This window comes from Sander lucioperca, chromosome 11 (genome assembly GCF_008315115.2).
Source record: "Sander lucioperca isolate FBNREF2018 chromosome 11, SLUC_FBN_1.2, whole genome shotgun sequence".
In the NCBI taxonomy this organism is placed as follows: domain Eukaryota; kingdom Metazoa; phylum Chordata; class Actinopteri; order Perciformes; family Percidae; genus Sander; species Sander lucioperca.
This window is the reverse complement of record NC_050183.1, coordinates 8257068-8277598: the sequence shown is the minus strand read 5'-3', so window position 1 is coordinate 8277598 and position 20531 is coordinate 8257068. Positions and strand designations below refer to the sequence as shown.

The window sequence follows — 20531 nt, the reverse complement described above, 5'->3', positions numbered from 1 at the left end:
TCTGTAAGGATTCATCTACAAGATGATACGACACCTACAGAGCCGACCCAATTATACAATGTGTTGTATCATTCTTGCAGATTCAGATTCACCTCTGCCATCAAAAGAACACCACAAATATCTAACTTGCTGATACTAGAAGGATGAGGCAGGTACTTTCCTGTTACTGTCAGTCCACACCCACTTGCTATGCACGCTTTCTGTCTTTCTTTCTTTCTGTCACTTTCCTTCTCTCTCTCCCATCCTCTCAGAATTTCAGGTTCATACCAGATTCATCTTGACATATAATATTGTAATAATACATTTTCCCTCATGAAAAAAACTGCAAAAACTGTTTTGTACCTTTTTTTTGAGTATGATATGATATTTTCATAAAACTCCGAACACAGCAAAACAACTCACACACACATACATTAATTAATATAAATAGTACATTTATTATTTGTGTAAACTGACTTTCTAACAAATACAAACGTATATCCTCAACAAAAACACTAGGGATATGTTATATAGGCCTATGTGTCCTTAGTGTGCGCGCGCACACACACACACACACACACACACACACACACACACACACACACACACACACACATTACAAGTACATTACAAGTATCCCAAAGGGCCATGTTTACAGGAACAACAACTACACAATTACATTCCATATGCTTTATATTATACTAAAAAGACCCCTCCATACACACCTCTCTTGGTCTTTCACCACATTATTCTCACGGCAATGCAGAGCTCAGGTGATCTCAATATCTGAGACCATGAAGCCTTAGACCAACCGGTTTTGCTGCCTGAGACAAAAGATTGACACCCAAATAGCAGCCGAGAGGAGTGACTAAATACCTGTTGTACACTTTATCTCTGCCACGAAAACACTTTCAGGGTGATTCACAAAGTGCTGCTATGAATAAAATCACTCCTACAGGCACTTTGTGTTTGTAGTAGGCCAGGCTATAGGCCTACTACTAATATTTTGAAATAAGATCAACTAAAGGTTTCAAATGTACAAAATAATAAAATAATAAATAGCCTAATAGCCTATTAAAATGTTATGAGCTGAAAGCTGGCAATGTAAAGTTTAAACTTTCACTATTTGATTAATTATAATTCAGTAAAACTTTTGTGTCTGTGATTTAACTCGAGCTCAGCTAAAACATGAAACAGGCGAGACTCTGCAGCAACAAGCAGCCGAAACTTTATCCGCAGCGCAGCACACTGATTCATGCTGCTGTCAAACCAGAGTTGAAAGAATAAGAGCTTCCGGTATAAGTTTTTCATAATAATGCTGTTGTCTCAACAGGCACAACACTGGTGGAGCCTCATACAAAACACCAAAGTAAATAAATGAAACCCCAACATGTTAGACAGAGATAATCTCTATTTTTAACAAAAGAAAATGCCTGTATAAAAAGTGATTTGTTTTCTTTTTTAAATTATACTTGTGCAAAGACATTCACATATGTATACAGGAAGAGAATAACAGATAACACATGCAAAAGAACAATGAACAACAACCAAAATTGACACAAACAGCATTTGCCATTTGACTTATTAGACTTTTGCCTTTTAAAGACCTACAAAACAGACTCCAACTAGCCTACCTACATCCTAACCGGGAACTTAGGTCCTGTGACTTTCAGCTATATTCACAGGCTAATATATCAAATTTGCTGTCAACACATGCAGCGGTTTTGGCTTTGTGTATTCTGTCATATCTGTTCACCTCATGCAGACGTCATGCAAGACTCGTGACCAGCTTATTTACTTTGGAACAATATACCCGGGGAGTGGTCACAGTATCAACAATGAGTCACGAAGGGGCAGAAATATACTGCTGTGCTACCCTGTATGGATTCTACTTCTTAAGCATGTTGCGTGTTTGGTCACAATTGTGATGTCATAGCATGTGTTTTGCCTGCATGAAAAAAAAGCTCTGCCACAAGTAAAAATCAATCATTCAAAATGTCACTTATGTAAAAGTATTTAAGTGTTTTACATAACATGTACTTTTAAGTATCAAAAGATTGCACTCATTATACAGAAAAAAAGAGTTCTATTATCATGTAGGCCTATTATACTAGTGGATTATTCTTACCAATGCGTTAATGTGTAAGCAGTATATTAATGTTATAGCCTATCGAGGTGGGGCTAACTATTTTCATATTCTTTTGGGTAGTTTATTACAAAAAATTGCATCATATTTTTATATTTTATTTTAAAGCTGTACTGGAGTAAAAAGTACATTATTTCCCTTTGATATAAAAGTATAAAGCATAAAATGGCAACTCATAGCTACTGTGTGTCATAAAATTGTATTTAAGTGGACTCGTGTAAATGACTTAGGCTATAGGCTATTAAACCACTACTTGTAGGCCTATGTGATGCTTTCAAATATACTCCATTGTTTTCATAATTAGCAAAACCCAGCAATTTAGTCCATGTCATCATCTAAATGTTTCTTTTATGCACAATTATATGTAAAATAGCAACATGCTTTTATTTTATAGGCACAACCGTCTAACTTCCGGCGCTGCTGCGGTTGTTTGCCGCTCTCTTGCCGCAGAGTCGCCAGAGCGCATTCCTGTTACAGAGAGTTTCCAGCGGACCACAGAAGCTGCACATTCCTCTGTAGACGCGGACGGTGGACTTCGCCGAGCGGCAGGTTGTTTGACGTGGGCTGAAAAACAGAAGTTTCATGTCAGTTTCCGTGTCAGCAGGGTAGTGCCGCTGCTCGTGCGCTTCAGCGACAGTAGCTGTTAACTGCAGGTGGAAGTGGACCCGGGACACGGTGGGAAATGGACCGCGAGAAGCATTCGGAGTGTGTAACGTTACCTGCTCGTTTTCAGGGAGTGTGACGGACTGACTGGGAGGTAAGGCGCTTCATTGTTTTCTATTTGTAACTTCCAAACTCCTCTTGAATAAACTTGAATTGTCACAGCAGTCGAAGTTGATTTGAAAATGAGTCAACCAGGTGAATATTTCAAAGAAAGCTTGATCTGGCAGAGCTCCTGCTACACTGTTTAAGTGTGAAACACCATTTAAAGTTAAACTCTGACCTGTTTGCATTGGCTATATGAATACAGCTACAGTGTAGTAGGAAGACTTCCGGGGGGGGTGTGTGCTAGAATAAATCCTGACAGGTCTAATGTTACCTACAAAGTAACAATTCATTAAGGGACATCAAACGGACACAGGGCAACTTGACAACGATTTTATTGTCAGTCCTTATCGGCTCATTACATACAGCTGATTATTCATTAACAGTTTCATTTCAGTGGTTTTGGCCATGGCGGGCTGCTCTCAGTGGTGCCACCGCATGTGTGTGTGCTTTCTATCCGAGGAGGAGAAGACGACCATCGCTGTGGACAGAGAGATCGAGAGGATCCTCAAGCAGCAGAAGAAGAAGCAGAGAAGGGAAATTAAAATTCTCCTGCTGGGTCAGTGACTGCACACAGAGCACCTTTGTTCATCTTTTACATTAATGATGGCAGTATGAGGCCTATGAGAGTAACCACAACAACAAAATCAGTGATGGCAATATATATTTATTAAACAAAATAAATCAAACTGACAGAAAATCAAAAGAGGACACTGTAAAGGAACGCCCTTTATGCAAATTATAACTGCTTGGCCTGTTTGTTTGGTAGCTCGCAGCAGCCAAGTGAGAAAACTACGTAAAGCATACTTGTGTCACCCTGCAAGTATGTAAAGAATGGTCCAGATTGGTATTTGAATGGTAAAACCTACATGCCCACTTTATAGCCGGTTGGATGACTTTTTAATGACCTAATTGGCAGCAGCGGTGCTTTGATGCTTTCAGCTGTCAGATATACCCAGCTGACAGGTACAGAGTATTAATGGGTGAATTAAAGGGGGCATAAGGCTGAATTATTAGTTGATTAATCAAGAAAATTTATCAGCAACTAGTTTGCTAACTGATTAGGCTCGTTTGAGATGAACTGCGCCTCGCCTGTAAAGTGGACGAGAGCAGGCGGCAGCAGCCGGGGGCGGTGACAAAAATCTGCTGTGAAGTCGGACAGTTTCCAGCTGTTCCCAGCAGCCTTCAGGCTGAATAGGAAGTCACAGAAACACTCACATCCTGTTAGGTCCGATTCTGATTTAAATAAAATGTTATAAGACCCATTTATCAGCTTGTACACAGTCTCCAGCTGTTTTATAAAGACAGAGTAGCTGTTAAAATGCTCCACCTGAGTGAGGCCGGATTAGCTCAATTGGTAGAGCAGGCGCACATATACGTATAGAGGTTTACTCCTCAACGCAGTGGCCGTGGGTTCAACTCTGACCTGCGGCCCTTTGCTGCATGTCATTCCCCTTTCATGTCGTCATCTGTCCTGTGGAATTAAAGGCCTAAAATGCCCCAAAAAATAATCTTTAAAAAAATGTGAGCTGATGATAATAAACAACAGACAGTAGATGATCCGTAATCTGAACGGATTTAGTCTCTCTGACTTCTAAACGGAACTATCAGCCACACATGTTCTGTACAGAATAAGCCTTTAAATCAGACAAATAGCAGTTAAAATCCCTCCAATTCAAAATCTATAAAACGTCATCATGTTGAGTCGATTCTGAACCAATCAGCTGAGAGCCAGGCATTTCCCAGCATGCCCTGGGTCCACGTGGGTCTTGCAGTCGGTGAAAAGCAACTGCGCTGCCTGCGTCTCAGAACTGCGGCCGCCTTGATCTCGTGAGGTTATCGTTGCCCACATGTGCATGACATCAGAGCAAGTCGGGATCAAGTCAGACACAAATCTAACCGGCATGCATTGGGTGGCGATCGCCGGTGATCGATTCTGCGCAGACCTGGCTCATCTCGAACGAGCCTATTGTCTTTGCCTTATGTACACTTGCCTTACCACCTCTGGTAAATTCCCTGGGGGAAACCCTGCAATGATATGGAGAGACAGTAAACAATTATATTGAATTTTTTCCCGTGTCTTATTTCCTTTGTCACGGCATAGAATGACAGAAAATACATGTTTGTGTACGGAAACAGACAGAAAAAAATTCTGATTGGTTGGAGGATTATATGCTATTCCCTGAAAGCAGTGTTGAGAAATTACAACAAAGTGTTTGGTGCAATATTAAGGGTTTTAGTTTCCTCTTGCAGAAATGGCTGATTTAATGATACACATTTAAAGAGCACCAGGCAGAACTCTAAACAGCAACTAAATCACGACTGGAGGTGGTGTTGCAACAGGTGCAGTGTTGCTCTGCAGCCTGTCAACCTCCCCATACATGTGTGTGGAGCACTATACAGACAGACAACTTGTTGTGAAATACAGAAATATAGATGAAATAAAAAGGAAGCTGTAAAGTATCAACACAATATTCCTTCAAATGAAAATAATTCAGTATTTCTTTTATAATCTCAGGCACTATTTGACTTTAATCTCTGAGGCTGAAAATGAACAGCGAAGAGAAACAACGCTGTAGTCACTCACAGTATAGTCTTCTTGAAATTCTGCTTCTGACAACATGTATTTTACATCTACTGTTCTTTCCTAAAGAGTTTTAATGAATCATTTAATAGCAGCCCACACATCTATTCACTTAAATAAAAAACCCTGTTTTTGCAGTATCCATTTTGACTCTTCATAGAAGGAAACACACAGGAAACGACGACGGCTTGTTATTGTTATTAATGAATTAACACTTGTGCGTTTCCTGTTATGACATCTCAAAATGTCTATCAAGCTATTTCATATTTTGTATTATCACAACTATTTAAGGTTGAATCTTTCTTCTGGCTACTTCAAAGCTGCATTTTTTATATATATTTTGGCCACTTGGTGCACTTAAACACAACATTCAATTCAATTCAATTCAATTTTATTTATAGTATCAAATCATAACAAGAGTTATCTCGAGACACTTTACAGATAGAGTAAGTCTAGACCACACTCTATAAACATTGTCCTTATAAAGTTAAAATACAGTTGCTCCTTTACACATGCAGCAGACACAGCAACAATAACATTTATTTGGAGTTGTGTTTCAGGCGACAGGGTAAATTCACTCTATTTTTAGCTCTGCTTTGGTCTCTACCAACTCCTGAGGGAAATATCTGGCTCTTCAGCTGCTAAATGCTCCACTGTGTTCACCAGCGTGTCGTTCACTTTAACTGTTTTATGCTGAGCAGGTAGCGTACAGTGTGAGCTTTTATGAATGAACCAAACCAAAACATTGAAAAAAACAAAACAATGAGCGGAACAACACTAAATCCCTACGTAGATTCCAACCCTGGACCTTCCACGTCGAGGCTTAAACCTCTGCATATGTGCGCCTGCAATACCCACTGAGCTAACCAACCACCTGATGGGATAATTTTCTGTGGGTGTATCACTATGAGCAAAATCTAGTTAGTATTTCAGACCATTAACCCCATTAAAAACTGGAACCTAAAATGAAGTAAAAATATTTAGAGCTCTTTTAACATTTTCACATTTCAGATAGATCCCACTGTGGAGAAATGTATGGCACGTTTTAGTGGCCATTTTTAAATCACATTCATCTATCCATTTTGTAAGCCAATTACAAACATACTCACACCTACAGGTCACCTGACCTGCAAGTCTTTGGACAGTGGGAGGAAGCTGGAAAACATGGAGGAAACCCATAAAGTAGAACATGAATAAACAGAGGCCCACACCAACAAACAGTGAGGCGACGGTGCTAGGCTCTGAGCTGCCCTGTTGACAGAGTCGTACTATATATAATTCATTTTGTCATTATTATTTCCTCAGGTACTGGGGAGAGCGGAAAAACCACCTTCATCCGACAGATGAGGATCATCCACGGACGAGGCTTCTCAGAGGAGGAGAGGAGGACCTTTGCCAAATGCATCTTCCAGAACATCCTCACAGCCATGAAGGCCATGATAGGAGCCATGGCCGCACTCAATATCCCCTACTTCAACCCTGAGAATGAGGTAGACACATAACATAGACCTAAACACACATGAACACACGCACGCACGCACTTACAAACACACTTACAAACAAACACACGTCAACACACGTGTGCGGGCATCAGGGCAAGTGCACTCCCCAGAGTCGTGCAATTGTGCCCACATTAAACAAGAGGCATTAAACACTGGCTGCACAGAAACACACACACACTGAGCATGTTGTAGTCTATAAAAAGAAGAGAAGAAAAGAAATGTACTCCCATAAACATAAAGAAAACAGTCAGATACAGGGTTTTGTAAAACGTCACAAACACGGTACAGCACAAAATCTAATATGCCGAGTCTCTCGCTGTCTTTCAGATCTACGCCAAGTGGCTGCAGGACATAAACACAGTGCAGATCCGCCAACTGGAGCGCGGCTACGTTGACGCAATCCGCCGCCTCTGGGCAGATTCGGGCATCCGGGTCTGTTACAGCCGTCGCTGCGAGTACCAGCTCCTGGACTCCACTGAGTAGTGAGTAGCTGTGTCACAGTTAAAGTCAGAGCTCTCTACACTGTAGTACTACACCCTGAGTTAGGGCTAGCAATCAGAGGGCAATCATGATCAAACACTGTCACAGCAAGTAACCAAAGATGACATCACAACACAGGAATCCATGATAGACACTGTTTCACAAGACGGGTTATCACAACGTCTGTGAAAAAAAGGAATAAATGACAAAAGTAATCTGTCCTGTATATGTATTTACTGCACACTTTAGAGATAAAGTTAGAGACATCTGAGATTAAAACACTTTCTAAGTGCAAAGAGTCTTAGTGGTTTCAAAGCGTATATTATTATGACTGGGGCTGCATCTAATGTTCATTTTCATTAGCGATTAATTGCTCAATCTACGAAATGTCAAAAAAGTCCAAGGTGAAGTCTTCATATTGGTTATTTTATTTGACCAAAAGTTCAAACACACGGATATTTAAGTTACAATGATATAGGACAAATAAAAGTAGCAAATTCTTACTTTTCAGAACCAGCAAAATATAAAAGAAAAAAAGACTGAATGACTGAAATTGTTGACAATTGTTCATTTGTCTTCATTTGCATGGCTAGATAGCACTAGCAATAAGTGCTTTGAACATAAGCAGCAAGATGTGCCATCATTCTAATATCAAAGAGGCATAAACCAAATAATCAGAACGTAAGAAAAAGGCTAAACAGGTCCAGACGTTAAATACGTTATCTGTAGTAAAGTAAGGACACAACTGCAGCGGTAACATCACAGTATTGGTACCATCTAATGTATGACAAGAGAATGTGTGGACATATGGTTTGTATTGTTTGTTTATGCCACATCTGACCTTTGTACCAAAACTCACAAGTAGACACACACCCAAAAAATGTTGTCTTTTAAATGAAAAAGTAAGGAGGGCCGGAGAAGCTGTATGTACTTATTTGTTGTCATTTTTTTTAACCCTTATGTTGTCTTCGGGTCAAATTTGACCCCGTTTAAAAAAAAAAAAAAAAAAAATGATATCAGAAAGTATGGGACGTCGAAATAAGTGCCGGAAATGTTTGGGAAAAGCAATGAAAAAGATGGGAAAAAGCCTCAAAAACGTCGGAAAAAGCACCCAAAACATGGAAAAAAAAACACCCAAAACATTGAAAAAGTGATAAAAACATCAGAAAAAGCTATAAAAATGTTGAAAAAAGTGACCAAAACGTTGGGGAAAAAACACCAAAATCATCAAATAAACTTTTTAAAAAAGCGACTAAAACATTGAGATAGGGACAACAGAAAGGTTTTTTTCATGGTTGACGGGGAGACAACACAAGGGTTAAAGTGTTTTTATATTCTCAGTTGTAGTTTTCTTTTATTTTTGTCATTTCAGGAGAGTTCTTAAAAGAAGGGATACTTTTTGTTGTTGACATTGCCTCATTTTTTGTTGTCGTTTTTTCCAGCCCCACATGATCCTTGTCTGTCATCGTAGCACTCAGAATACGTTTTGGCCTTTGTATTTTGTACTGAAACCACTGGAGGGAGCTAGTTCTTTGCTTACTGGACTGTATCCAGCCATTTTTCAGCCACGTTGAAATCACCATTTCATCAAAAAGTATTTGAGAAAGAAACAGCCAACTGTCTTGCTAGACTTGCTGCATGAATTATCTTTTAAACTGATAAGGAAAATCTGAAAAAGTCACAGTACAGAACTACCCCCTCTATAATGTGTCTTTATAATCAACATGAAACGACTTAACATACAATGGGCGTGAGCCTCACGCTCAAAGTATCTGATGTATCCCATAACAAAGAGTCAGCCTGTTTTCTCTTTTCTGTTGCTGCTCTGTCCAGTGTTTACCCAGCACCTCAGTCATCACCGTGTGTGCATGAGAAAACGCAGGCAGAAGCTAATAACAGCTTGTATCAACACAAGCCATAAAGCCGTCGTCTGTCAACAGGGTGATATGGACTCGCTCCACTCCCTTCTTGTATTTTTTTTAATCACAGGTTTTTTTTTAATCATATATCTCGTGTCACTTCAGTTTGTTTTACATGGTCGATGGATGTCGTGTAAACAGAGACAAAATGTTTTACTGGAGTTCTCCCGTTGTGTCAAACACAGACTCTTTAGCACCGCTGTAAAAACTTTCTCTTTCCTTCTTCTCTCCTTCAGCTACATGAGTAACCTGGACCGCATCGCCGCCCCAGACTACATCCCCACAGAACAGGACGTGCTGCGAGTACGATTCCCCACCACGGGCATCCATGACTACTCCTTCATCATCAAGACCATCACACTAAGGTGGCCAGTCTTCAGATTACCAACCTGTTAAGAGGGAGGAACCTAACACCGACACTATTCACTGCGTGGTGAAAAAAAACAAACACTATTGACTCATGCAGGTGCTTTGTCTGCTCACGCCTGTATGGCCACAACAGGATCACATTTCTGTCGAGTCCGGGAAGTGAGGTGTCGCTCTCTGGGTTTATTTATAACTTGTTAGTATTGTTTCTTTCTGAAACCAGAGGGGGATCTGACTACAGCTAAGCAGACAAAGATCAAAGTTCACTTTTAGAGGAACGTTGTGTTCCCAAATTAAATGACACTTGCTCTTAAATCATTATGGTATAGCTCAAAGGTTTGTCTTGGCTCTGTACTCCAGCACATTGGATGCGGCTATACCCAGCCTGCACAGACACTTACAGTACAAGACATCACAAATTCATCAAAGCCAGATCGAGCGTTCATTTTCAATACAAAAAAGTCCAAAAGTAAAGAAAACCAGTTTGAGTAATTGTCACAATGACATTTTTAGACCTTCATAAGCCCTAACCCTAACCCCTCAACAGGATGAATAAATCACTGACAGAAACATACACTATATAATACTGGAGAAATCAGAGTAAATACTAATGAAACATCTGTACTTGAAGTAGGGCTGCTCAATTATGGGAAAAAATATAATCACGATTATTTCGGTCAATATTGAAATCACGATAATTTAACACGATTACTCGTTGACTTCTGGAAAGATGTTGCAGTTATTGAACTTAAAAAAACAGTGGAAAAAGTTAAATAAATCAACAGTAAAAAAAAAAACACAACTGTGAACTTTGCCTTAATACTTTTCCTATTGAAACTTAATTTTTTCATTCAGAACACAAGAGAAAATAAGAGTTTACTTGCAAAACGTAATGAGCTAAATAATTGTTTTTCTCGATTATTCTGTTTTTGTGATCATTGGGAGCCGAAATCATAATCACGATTAAATTTCAATTATTTGGACAGCCCTAACCTTAACCGAAAAAACAGTGGGCTGGGATTGCCTCCACACGGCTCTCACAGACCATTCCTGAATAAATGAAATACCCACATTTTTTCACGGCCACATGCACATGCGGCCGGACCGGCTATCAAAACATAGAACAGAGAAGTTTAAATTACAACATACACAGAGTAGAGCTGGGCAATATATCGATATTATATCGATATCGTGATATGAGACTAGATTTTGGATATCATAATATCGTAATATGGCATAAGTGTTGTCTTTTCCTGGTTTTAAAGGCTGCATTACAGTAAAGTGATGTCATTATCTGAACTACCAGACTGTTGTAACTGTTCTATTATTTGCCTTTACCCCACTTAGTCATTATATCCACATTACTGATGATTATTTATAAAAAAATCTCATTGTGTAAATATTTTATGAAAGCACCAATAGTCAACACTACCATATTGTTGCGGTATCGATATCGAGGTATTTGGTCAAAAATATTGTGATATTTGATTTTCTCCATATCGCCCAGCCCTAACACAGAGGGAGTGTGACTTCATTCTCTGCTCAGGACGCCATTACTCCACTATATCTTTTCATAACAAATATTTGTCTGCTGCTACATATTAATGTTCTGAATATCGACCACAGCCCCTTTAAATAGTCCATCTTGACTTCTTTCCCCCAGCTTTTGAGACAAAGTGAGCTAACTTTCACACATCAAAATTAAACAACCATTCTAATTGTTTATTATCTGTTCACCAGAATATCTCAGGGTTTTGTTGAGACATTTAGCAACGTGGGAGGTTAAAGCTCTGACTTCCAGTTTTAATTTGAGTGTGTTTTCCTTCATATCGGGTAAACAGTGTAGAAAACACAGTGATTTCATATGTGGAGTACAGAACCAAAACAACCGTCTAAATACTTAGTGACTGCTCTGTATACATATCTTATGTATGGGTAGTGATGGCGCAGTGGATGTGACACATTCCTTTGGTGTGGGAGATCAGGGTTCAATTCCCACCGCGATACATCAACCAATGTGTCCCTGAGCAAGACACTTAACCCCTAGTTGCTCCGGAGGTGTGCGGCCTCTGACATATATAGCAATTGTAAGTTGCTTTGGATAAAAGCGTCAGCTAAATGACATGTAATGTAATTTGAGCAGCATTAGCACCGATTGGTTGCTAGTTTTGATTCAAGTTGCTTTTTTCGTGCCCTATTAAACCTTTCCTTCCTCCCTCTGCTCCGGTCCCTGGCAGGATTGTGGACGTGGGCGGTCAGAAGTCGGAGCGTCGGAAGTGGATTCACTGTTTTGAAAACGTCACCTCCCTCATCTTCCTGGCCTCCCTCAGCGAGTACGACCAGGTCCTGGAGGAGAGAGAGACCATTGTAAGAGCACTGAGAAATTTGTCTATGTCCCTCACACGGTCTAGCACTGCAGAATGTGGACAAAATAATAGAAACACCCTCATATGTCAAAACAAATACCCTTTACTTAAGTAAGAGTAGTAATACCAGAAAACACTCTATAGTGCAGTATTGTCATGATATTTTTCACTATTTTATGATAATTTATAGACTAAGCAATAATCGATTATTAAAATAATCGTTAGGTGCAGCCGCATTATTATTACTGCTGCATTAACATATGAACAGCCTGTTAACTATGTCATTGGTCGAGGCAGGCACATTTTATTTGAACTGCTTTATATACAGTTTGGTAATTTAATCTCAACAAAACAATGCATTCTATTTCATCAACTGATTTGATGTTTCGAAATAAAAATCTAAATCTTTAAATTAACCAGTAACTGAAACTGTGGGATTCATCCGTCCATTTTCTCTTGTGTCTCTCGTCCGAATGTTTTCTCACTGCAGTAATTTCATACGTCTACCAGCAGGCTTCACTCTTGCACAAGAAATCTCCCCCCCCCCCACCCCCCGTCTCTCTTCTCAGCCTCTCCAGCCCTCTGTTGCCTTCCGTCTGTCCTTCCCTCCCATCCTGTTACTAAGCCGTTTATCTCACCTAGCCACTTTTTAGTCTGCCAACACATTCATTAACCTCCACAGTGGCCCGTGTGCTCAGACCCCCCATTAACTTCCCCCCTCCTCTCTTTAAAGGACTGCTTCGTCCCCAGACATCCACATCTGTCTTGCCATTCCTGAGAAATCGTGTTTTTCTCTCTTCAAGTCGAAATCATCTCTCAAAAACTGGGAGACTGGTGTAATTTATTTATCTACAACAAACCCTCTATATTGAGCTGAAGGACAGAGTGCAACAGCCTCCAGTACGATATCTGATTCTGTCTCTGTCTTCAGAACCGTATGCATGAGAGTCTGGCTCTGTTCTACACCACCATCCATTCTCCTTGGTTCTCAAACACCTCCATCATCCTCTTCCTCAACAAGACTGACATCCTGGCTGACAAAGTCCTGACCTCTGACCTGCAGAAATACTTCCCCAGCTTCACGGGTAAGCTATAAGCTCACTTATAGTGAGGTTATATTACATAGTAATAACCATCACTTTTTAGACTGAAATATCGTAACTATTGGAACTATTGGATGGATTGCCATGAAATTTGGTACAGACATTCATGCCCCCCTCATGATGAATTGTAATTACTTTGGTGATCATTTACATTTTCTCCTAGCACCAAAAGCAGGCAAATTGTCCTATGACCAAATACCTGCAAAACTAATGACATTCCCATCAGCCTCAGCTGTACTTTGTACGTGTTTAGTGCTAATTAGCAAATGTTAGCATGCTAACACAGTAAAAATGGTTAACAAAGCTGATAAACATTAACATGTTAGCACTGTCATTGTGAGCATTACGATGCTAGCATCAGCATTTAGCTTAGAGCACTAAGTACACTCTCACAGAGCCTCAAGCCAAATGATGTCGATTGATCAATGAGGAAAATACTAGTTTCTAATACTAGTAATAGTTAATGTACATACGTTATATATGTGTATAGTACAAACATAGTAAACTGATCAAACAAGTTTGTGCATAACTGATAGTGTTGAGGACAGTGTGTGTCCTCAACACTAAATCCAAGGCTTTGGTGAAGCTCAAAGTTGGGGTTGAAACTACAAATTACAACAGTATTCGAGGGAAAGCCTGGGGGCAGAGCCGAATCAGCAGCACATATTTCACCACCATCAACAACCACAATTGCAGCAAGTCTGCAGGTGTGTATTCTCATCACAGTGTGGACAGAATCATGTCCGAGACCAAAGATGGTAGAGATGTTGTTTTGCTTCGCCGACCAATTTGCCTCGGGCACACAGCTATCTCATCACATCCTGCTGCACCCGCTGAAAATAATGTATTAAAATAAATTAAAAGAAAAATTTGCAGTGACTTCAGGCACAGTGCGTCCCTGACTCTGAACCCTCCATCACTGTTGTCCTGGTGTCAGCAAAGCCAGCAATCATTATATCTTTTTTTAGCTAGCGTCTCTCTCTCACACACACACACACACACACACACACACACACACACACACACACACACACACACACACACACACACACACAGTTGCAAATTAGTCACTTCCAGGTACATGGTGTGCTTAATGATGTGGCTGCAGCCTGTAGCTCTGCTGGTGTGAAAGGCTGTACAGCGTTGCCCTAACAGTCTCCACCTCCCCCCGACCTCCCTCTGTTACCCATGGCAACCACAGAGAGATACTGTGCTTCCCGTAAGCCCTGCACCCCCACAAAACCCTGGGTGTACATGTGTGAAGGGTGTGTGTGTGTGCAGGGTGGTAATTAGTGACTGCCGGTGATTATTTGTGTGTGTGTGTGTGTGTGTGTGTGTGTGCGCGCGCGCGCGTGTGTGTGTGTGTGTGTGTGTGTGTGTGTGTGTAATGTTTTACCATCAGAGTTGGCAGGGTAAAACAATGACTCATACAGGGTCAAGCTCCTTAATGTCAATTTAACCTTAATGACAACTCTGAGCAGTTCCTACCTCTGGCTGCTATTTACTGTTATTTACTTCTAATGCTGCCGTGTTCCTGTGTGGCCCTTCTTGCTGCTGCTGCAACTACATGTGAAGGCTACTTTTGTTTAGTAGCCCTGCAGTCCAATACCATACCATAACACAGTGAGAAATTTGGTGAATTGGACTTGCACTGAAATGATTAGTCAATGAAATTATTAGTCTGTTGATGCAAAACTAATTGAATCATTTATCAAAAAATTCCAGACAGTCACTGCTTCCAGTTCTTAAAAAGTATATATTTTTTGTTTAATGTAGGGCTGCAACTAACAAATATTTTCAATCAATTAATTTTTTTGTCAATAAAATGTCAGAAAATAGTGTAAAATGTCTTTATAATTTCCCACAGCCCAGGGAAATCTATTTCCATAGCTTGTTTTATTCGACCACCAGTCAAAAACCCCAAAATGTCTGGTTTAATCAAATATGACCAAGAAAGGCATCAAATCCTGAAATTTGAGATGCTGTAATAAAAAAGACAAATTATTAAATTATCAGTTATCAAAAAAGTTGCCAGTTTTATTGATTGACTAATCAATTAATGGTTGCAACTCTAGTTTGGTACGTTAAATATCTTTGAGTTGTGTACTGCTGGTTAAACACAACAGCCACTTGGAGGACGTCACTGTAAACTTTTGATTTGCACTGTATTGCATAGTTTAAACAATAATGAAAGGATATAAACAATATTGTAAACTAATTATTAGTTGCAGCCCTACAAACAGGACCCCTCCCCCCAATGCTCTGGCTTGCGTTGCCTTTGTGTAATGGTGTTGTGATGCTCCAAGTTTTTATCATGCACGCTATTTGTTAGAAGTTCAGCATTTGCTCTTACAACATCACAACATCCTGATGACATGAGAGAGGTAGTTATCAAGTAATGACTAGGTTGTATTTTCTGAAAGAATACTCAATAAAATGACCATCAGCCCCAAGAATTGATTTTCATTCCTGTGGTGATGAAAACTGCCTGTAATCATATTTCCATTCAATTTGCACTTGTGAGCTGCAACTGCTGTTTATCAGACAAAATTACGCCAGCTGGGAAATTATAAAACAGAACTTTTTCTCAGGTGACAAGATTGTTGAGAACTTACAGAATCTCATCAGCGTCAGTGAGCCAATAAGCATGCAGCATGCTTCTTCCAAGATCTAATAATGCTCCTGATTGGCTGTCTAACGTTACACATTGTAGAGGCATGCAGGAAAAACTCTATGTTACACACAGAGACAGGGCTCACGTAGTAGGAGCTGAAAATTAAATAAAAAGATTTGTGCTGTAATGTGTAATGTTGTAATTTATTTTTGTTTTATAAAATTGTGCTTTCATTCTTCAGAAAGCATTACAAATACAGTAGGTAATCCAACCTAATCCATTCTAGTCTATATACCTAGTTAAATAAAAAATAAAATGTTCCGATGTCTTCCTTTCTATATCTTTATTCTCTTTATCAATGCTTTTAATAGGCTTAATCAATATGTTTAGGCTGCAACAAACAAGTATTTCCACTATTGATTAATCAGTAACTAGTCAGAAAATTGGCACTTACAATCTCCTTAAGCACAAGTTGACATCTTCAAACAGTTTGTGTTGACTATCAACAGTACAAAAAAAAATCAAAGTTTTTTATTTACCATCATAAGAGAGAGAGAAAAATTGAGCTAGAGATCATTTGGTATTTTTTCTTGGAAAATGACAAGCTCTGATCCCACCGATAATTCATGTTTTACCTCTTTGTTGTCCCTCGTCCATCTCTCATCTGCTTCTCACCTCTGTTACCAGGTAACAGATGTGACCCCGAGGACGCCAAGAACTACATCCGCAAGTTGTACGAGCAGCAGGCCACCAACCGCGACAACAGGGACGAGTGGAAGACTCTCTACCCGCACTTCACCTGCGCCACAGACACCAGCAACATACGCAGGGTCTTCAGCGACGTCAAGGACACGGTGCTGCTCAAGTCTCTCAGGGACTACGGAGTCATCTGAACATTTACACAGTGGTAAAAAGACAGGAGGAAAACAGTGGTTCTAGACTCTCTTGGCACTATTTACTTCTACTGATGAAGGCCAAAATGTTACTTCTTTTTCTACGTTCTTTCTTAAACAACAATCAGACCATCCTCCATGCTTCTGTCCACCCCTCCTCCGCTTCTCCCTCATCAGGTCTTAATGAAGAAACAAAGGGACAAGTTTGTACTCCTATCTCACCTTCACCACCCCACTCTCTTCCTCTTCTTTCTCTCAAGTAGAAAGCATGAAGATGGTTAGAGAGATTGGGAGACACAACAAGCCTTAAATTACTTCTGATACCCCCGCACCCCTCCCCTCCATTTTGAGTGTCTGGGTGATGCAGTGACTGAATTAAACCATAACTGAACTGATGCTGTGAAGTGTTGTGCTGCCATTAACGGAGTAATGACTTTTACCAGTGCACGGCAGCTGAATTCTCACAACGTCACACAAAAATCCATCTCTCAGGCTTCACGTAATGTGTTTGTGTCCGAACCACCGGCGGTTTGGACCAATCAGCGTCCTGTGAGGAGCTACTGGCAGCTACGGCCGTTATTTAAGTGTGTGTGATGTCACAGATAGGCCGACTGGAGAGTATTTTTTCATTGAAGGATGAGCAAAGAATGGCACTGAAGGCTTTTCTCGATGGAAAAGGTATTTTCCCCTTCTCCTGACTGGCTTCGGCAAGAGTTAGATGGAATGATTGTTCATCCAATCACCTGCCAAGTATTTTTTTGAAAGTGCCTGCCCTTTTCCAAACATTTTCCAATGACGGCTTCTCTGATGGTTCTGTGTAACAAACCATCTAGCGCGTCAGGTTAGGGTACACCAACCTGTCACTCACATCTTAAACACTTTATTTGAATCCAGCAGGTACATTCAGGTTCAAACACCAACTGTAAACACACAGTTTACACACAGTTTCTATTATTAAGATAATGGCAATACATGATTTACAATCTTTTATTATCAGACATCCTGAATCTGGGGATTTTCTCTCTGTGATTAACATCACCACAGAGTCTTCGCTTGTTTCACAAACACTGCACTCCTGTCAGAGAGCCAACATCCCTATTGATTACAGGTATCTCACACTGGCAATATTCCTATCTGTCTCCATCAATTATTGTGTGCAAAAAGATTGTGTAACCACCTCCTTTTGAGTCCTTCTCACGTTGCTATAACAGCAGTATGTGATGACATCCTTACATTCACCTCCAGTTATTCAAGCGTTTTGCAGATAAATGTTAGATGTTAGAAAGCACAATTTCTTCCACTTTAAAAACAATTTATTTTCCCCTCTATCTAATGAAGATACTGAATCCCGACCTGCTCCACTTGTGTTTTACATTTTACCGCAGGTTCTAAGAAAACATTGATGGATGCACAGTAAAGTGCAAAGTCCTGATCATCAGATCCGTTAACAGTCTCCAAGATGTTTCATGAAGAAAGAGATTTGGATGGTTTTAAAACATTGGAGAAAAAAACTACTTTAAAAGCTGTAATCAATATTTACAGTGGATCACTTGACTACTTGTATGAGATGGAGTCACTTGTAGCGACGAACCCACGAAGGAATATCAGCTAACTCTGCAGTTCCTGTTGGCTCTACGGAGCGTTAGCATTTTCAGCCTGCAAATTTAATGTTTTCGTTCACTCTCTAGCATTTTTTCCAGACGCAATAGGCAGCTGTTTTGAGCACAAAAGTTCTAATTAATCCCCTGTATGCCTAGCCTCGTGAGACCATCCTGATCTCGCGAGCTCCAGTTTTCCACTCGCAGATCAGTCTGACCTCTTGAGACAGAGAAAATTTGGAGCCGTTTGCCAAACGACCGACCAATCAGCGTTGGTTTTGAGGCGGGTTTAGGTGTGACGCAATGAGAAGCGACTGTTCAGCCTAAACAACGTGGCGGCTTCCACGGATGAGATGAGCGTAGCTATCGCGCAAGTTTTATCCGAATTAGAAAGTATTCCTTCATTGAAAGAAGAGCAAAAAACGGCACTGGAGGCTTTTCTCGGAGGAAAAGATGTTTTTCTTCTCCCGACTGGTTTCGGCAAGAGTTTGATATATCGTTGATCTGATTGGTTGATTGGTGATAGACAGATGGTTTATCCAATCAGCTGACCAGTATTTTCGGCCCTTCCCAAAAGTTCTCCAACGGAAAGTTCCCAGATGGATATGCCGAGCAAATGCGAAGCAATCCATCTGGCGGAGTCAGTTTACTGTCTGCCACCTGCCCAGCATAAAACAGCAAAAAGACAGTTAGCGACAAGCTGGTGAACATAGTGGAGCATTTAGCAGCTAAAGAGCCAGATATTTCCCTCGGGTTGGTGGAAAACAAAAACAGAGCTAAAAGGAAAGTGAAAGAATGCTAATGTTGCTCCGTAACTGTTTGATGTGTGAATGGGCGACTGTTTGCTAACGAGTTCGGCATATCAAATTAAAAGGTGTCATGTTTATTGAGATTGTTTCTTAATGGGCCCAAAGTGCCCAAAAAAACAGGTAAAGCTGGTTTTAGTTCCTAAATGTCTATTTTTCAATATTTTAAGATGCAATTGGTCATAGTCTCTAAAGTGTGCTTTTCAACATTCAGTTTTAACACACAGCAATAAAGCCAGCAGCAGATTCTACACCATTTACCGCAATTAATAAACTACATTAAAATAAATACCATACATTTGAGCACAAATCACAGTTGGAGGCTGACAGGTTTTAAAAGGTCACAAGTGAAGGAAATGAGACCTGTCTGAGAAAACAGCTCGATTCACACGGCGAGTTCAAATCAATAATGGTGAAAAAAACAATCCAACAGCCGATCCACTGGGTAAAGGATATTAATATGAGGTGGCAGTGTAAACTCTATTCATACCAGTGTGGGGAGTGGAATTTTATAATATTGATTAGATGTGTTAGTTCTGCTCCCCAGTGTGCGTCATTGAGTGTTGAGTGGAAAATTACATTGGAATTCATTAAATTAAAGGACCTATGGGAGGTGAACGTTAGCTCACAATGTGTCTGTTCTGTGGTTTCGGCTGCTCTTTTGTTAACTGCATATAAAGTATTTTTCACAATTTGACTGTACATTTACTGATGACTACTTTTTAAGTTGACTACTTTTGATTTTTGACTTTTTGAGTTTTAACTGCTGTGTTTTTTTAAACTGTTTACCAGCAGCACAAACTGTGATTGTCTAGTGAACTACTTTTTCAGCATTGGGAGACGTCCTCTCATACGATGACAGTGTATTATTTTGTGTAGACTCGGGTGGAGGAAATGGGCTAATATTTGTTTTTCTAGTTAATATTAAAAACAAACTTTTAAACACACACCCTTCTGCTTGCTTTTGTTTGTCTTCCCTGGTAGATATGGACCAAGTCTCCTTGCCTGTCTGTGTGATGTGTTTTCTCTGTCACCAAGATAAATATGGTCTCACAGGCTGCAATCACATGCTTGCTGTGAGTCGCAGTTTGAACTAGAATTACCGCCTCACAGTTGTATGCGTCAAGTTGCCGTTTACATCCATGTCTGTCCAGACTCCTATAATATATGCTGGCCACGGCTGTCAATGGCACAGAGGCATAATAAAACTGTAGGATTTGCATTAGATTGACACATGGGATTATTTTAGTTATTTATTAACTAGTATGTGTGTGTTCCTGGGGTTGCAGACTGCAAGGATTCCTCTGTACGCAGGTGGCACATTAAGGAGAAACACTTTCACCATGTTCAGAGTCTAAAAAAATGTAGATTTGACAGTTGAGGACAGTTTAGGCTTTACGCAGCCAGATG

The 20531-nt window shown here is 40.1% G+C and overlaps 1 protein-coding gene across 3 annotated transcripts; it reads left to right on the top strand.

The window, feature by feature from the left end:
* Positions 1-2588: 2588 nt before the first annotated feature.
* Positions 2589-20070, top strand: LOC116055393 (guanine nucleotide-binding protein subunit alpha-11-like). 3 transcript variants are annotated; one of them, XR_004106278.2, is made up of 9 exons: positions 2589-2882; positions 3277-3449; positions 6780-6964; positions 7304-7458; positions 9612-9740; positions 11979-12108; positions 13039-13192; positions 16512-17886; positions 19092-20070. XR_004106278.2 is itself a non-coding variant. In XM_031307371.1 (8 exons), the coding sequence occupies exons 2-8, from the start codon at positions 3299-3301 to the stop codon at positions 16715-16717; spliced, it is 1110 nt and encodes a 369-aa protein (XP_031163231.1). In that variant the 5' UTR covers positions 2589-2882; positions 3288-3298; the 3' UTR covers positions 16718-17998. The 3 variants fall into 3 exon arrangements, 2 of the variants coding, with proteins under 2 accessions (XP_031163231.1, XP_031163230.1); XM_031307371.1 differs by lacking the exon at positions 19092-20070 and having other exon boundaries at positions 3288-3449; positions 16512-17998; XM_031307370.1 differs by lacking the exon at positions 19092-20070 and having other exon boundaries at positions 16512-17998.
* The last annotated feature ends 461 nt before the right edge of the window (positions 20071-20531 follow it).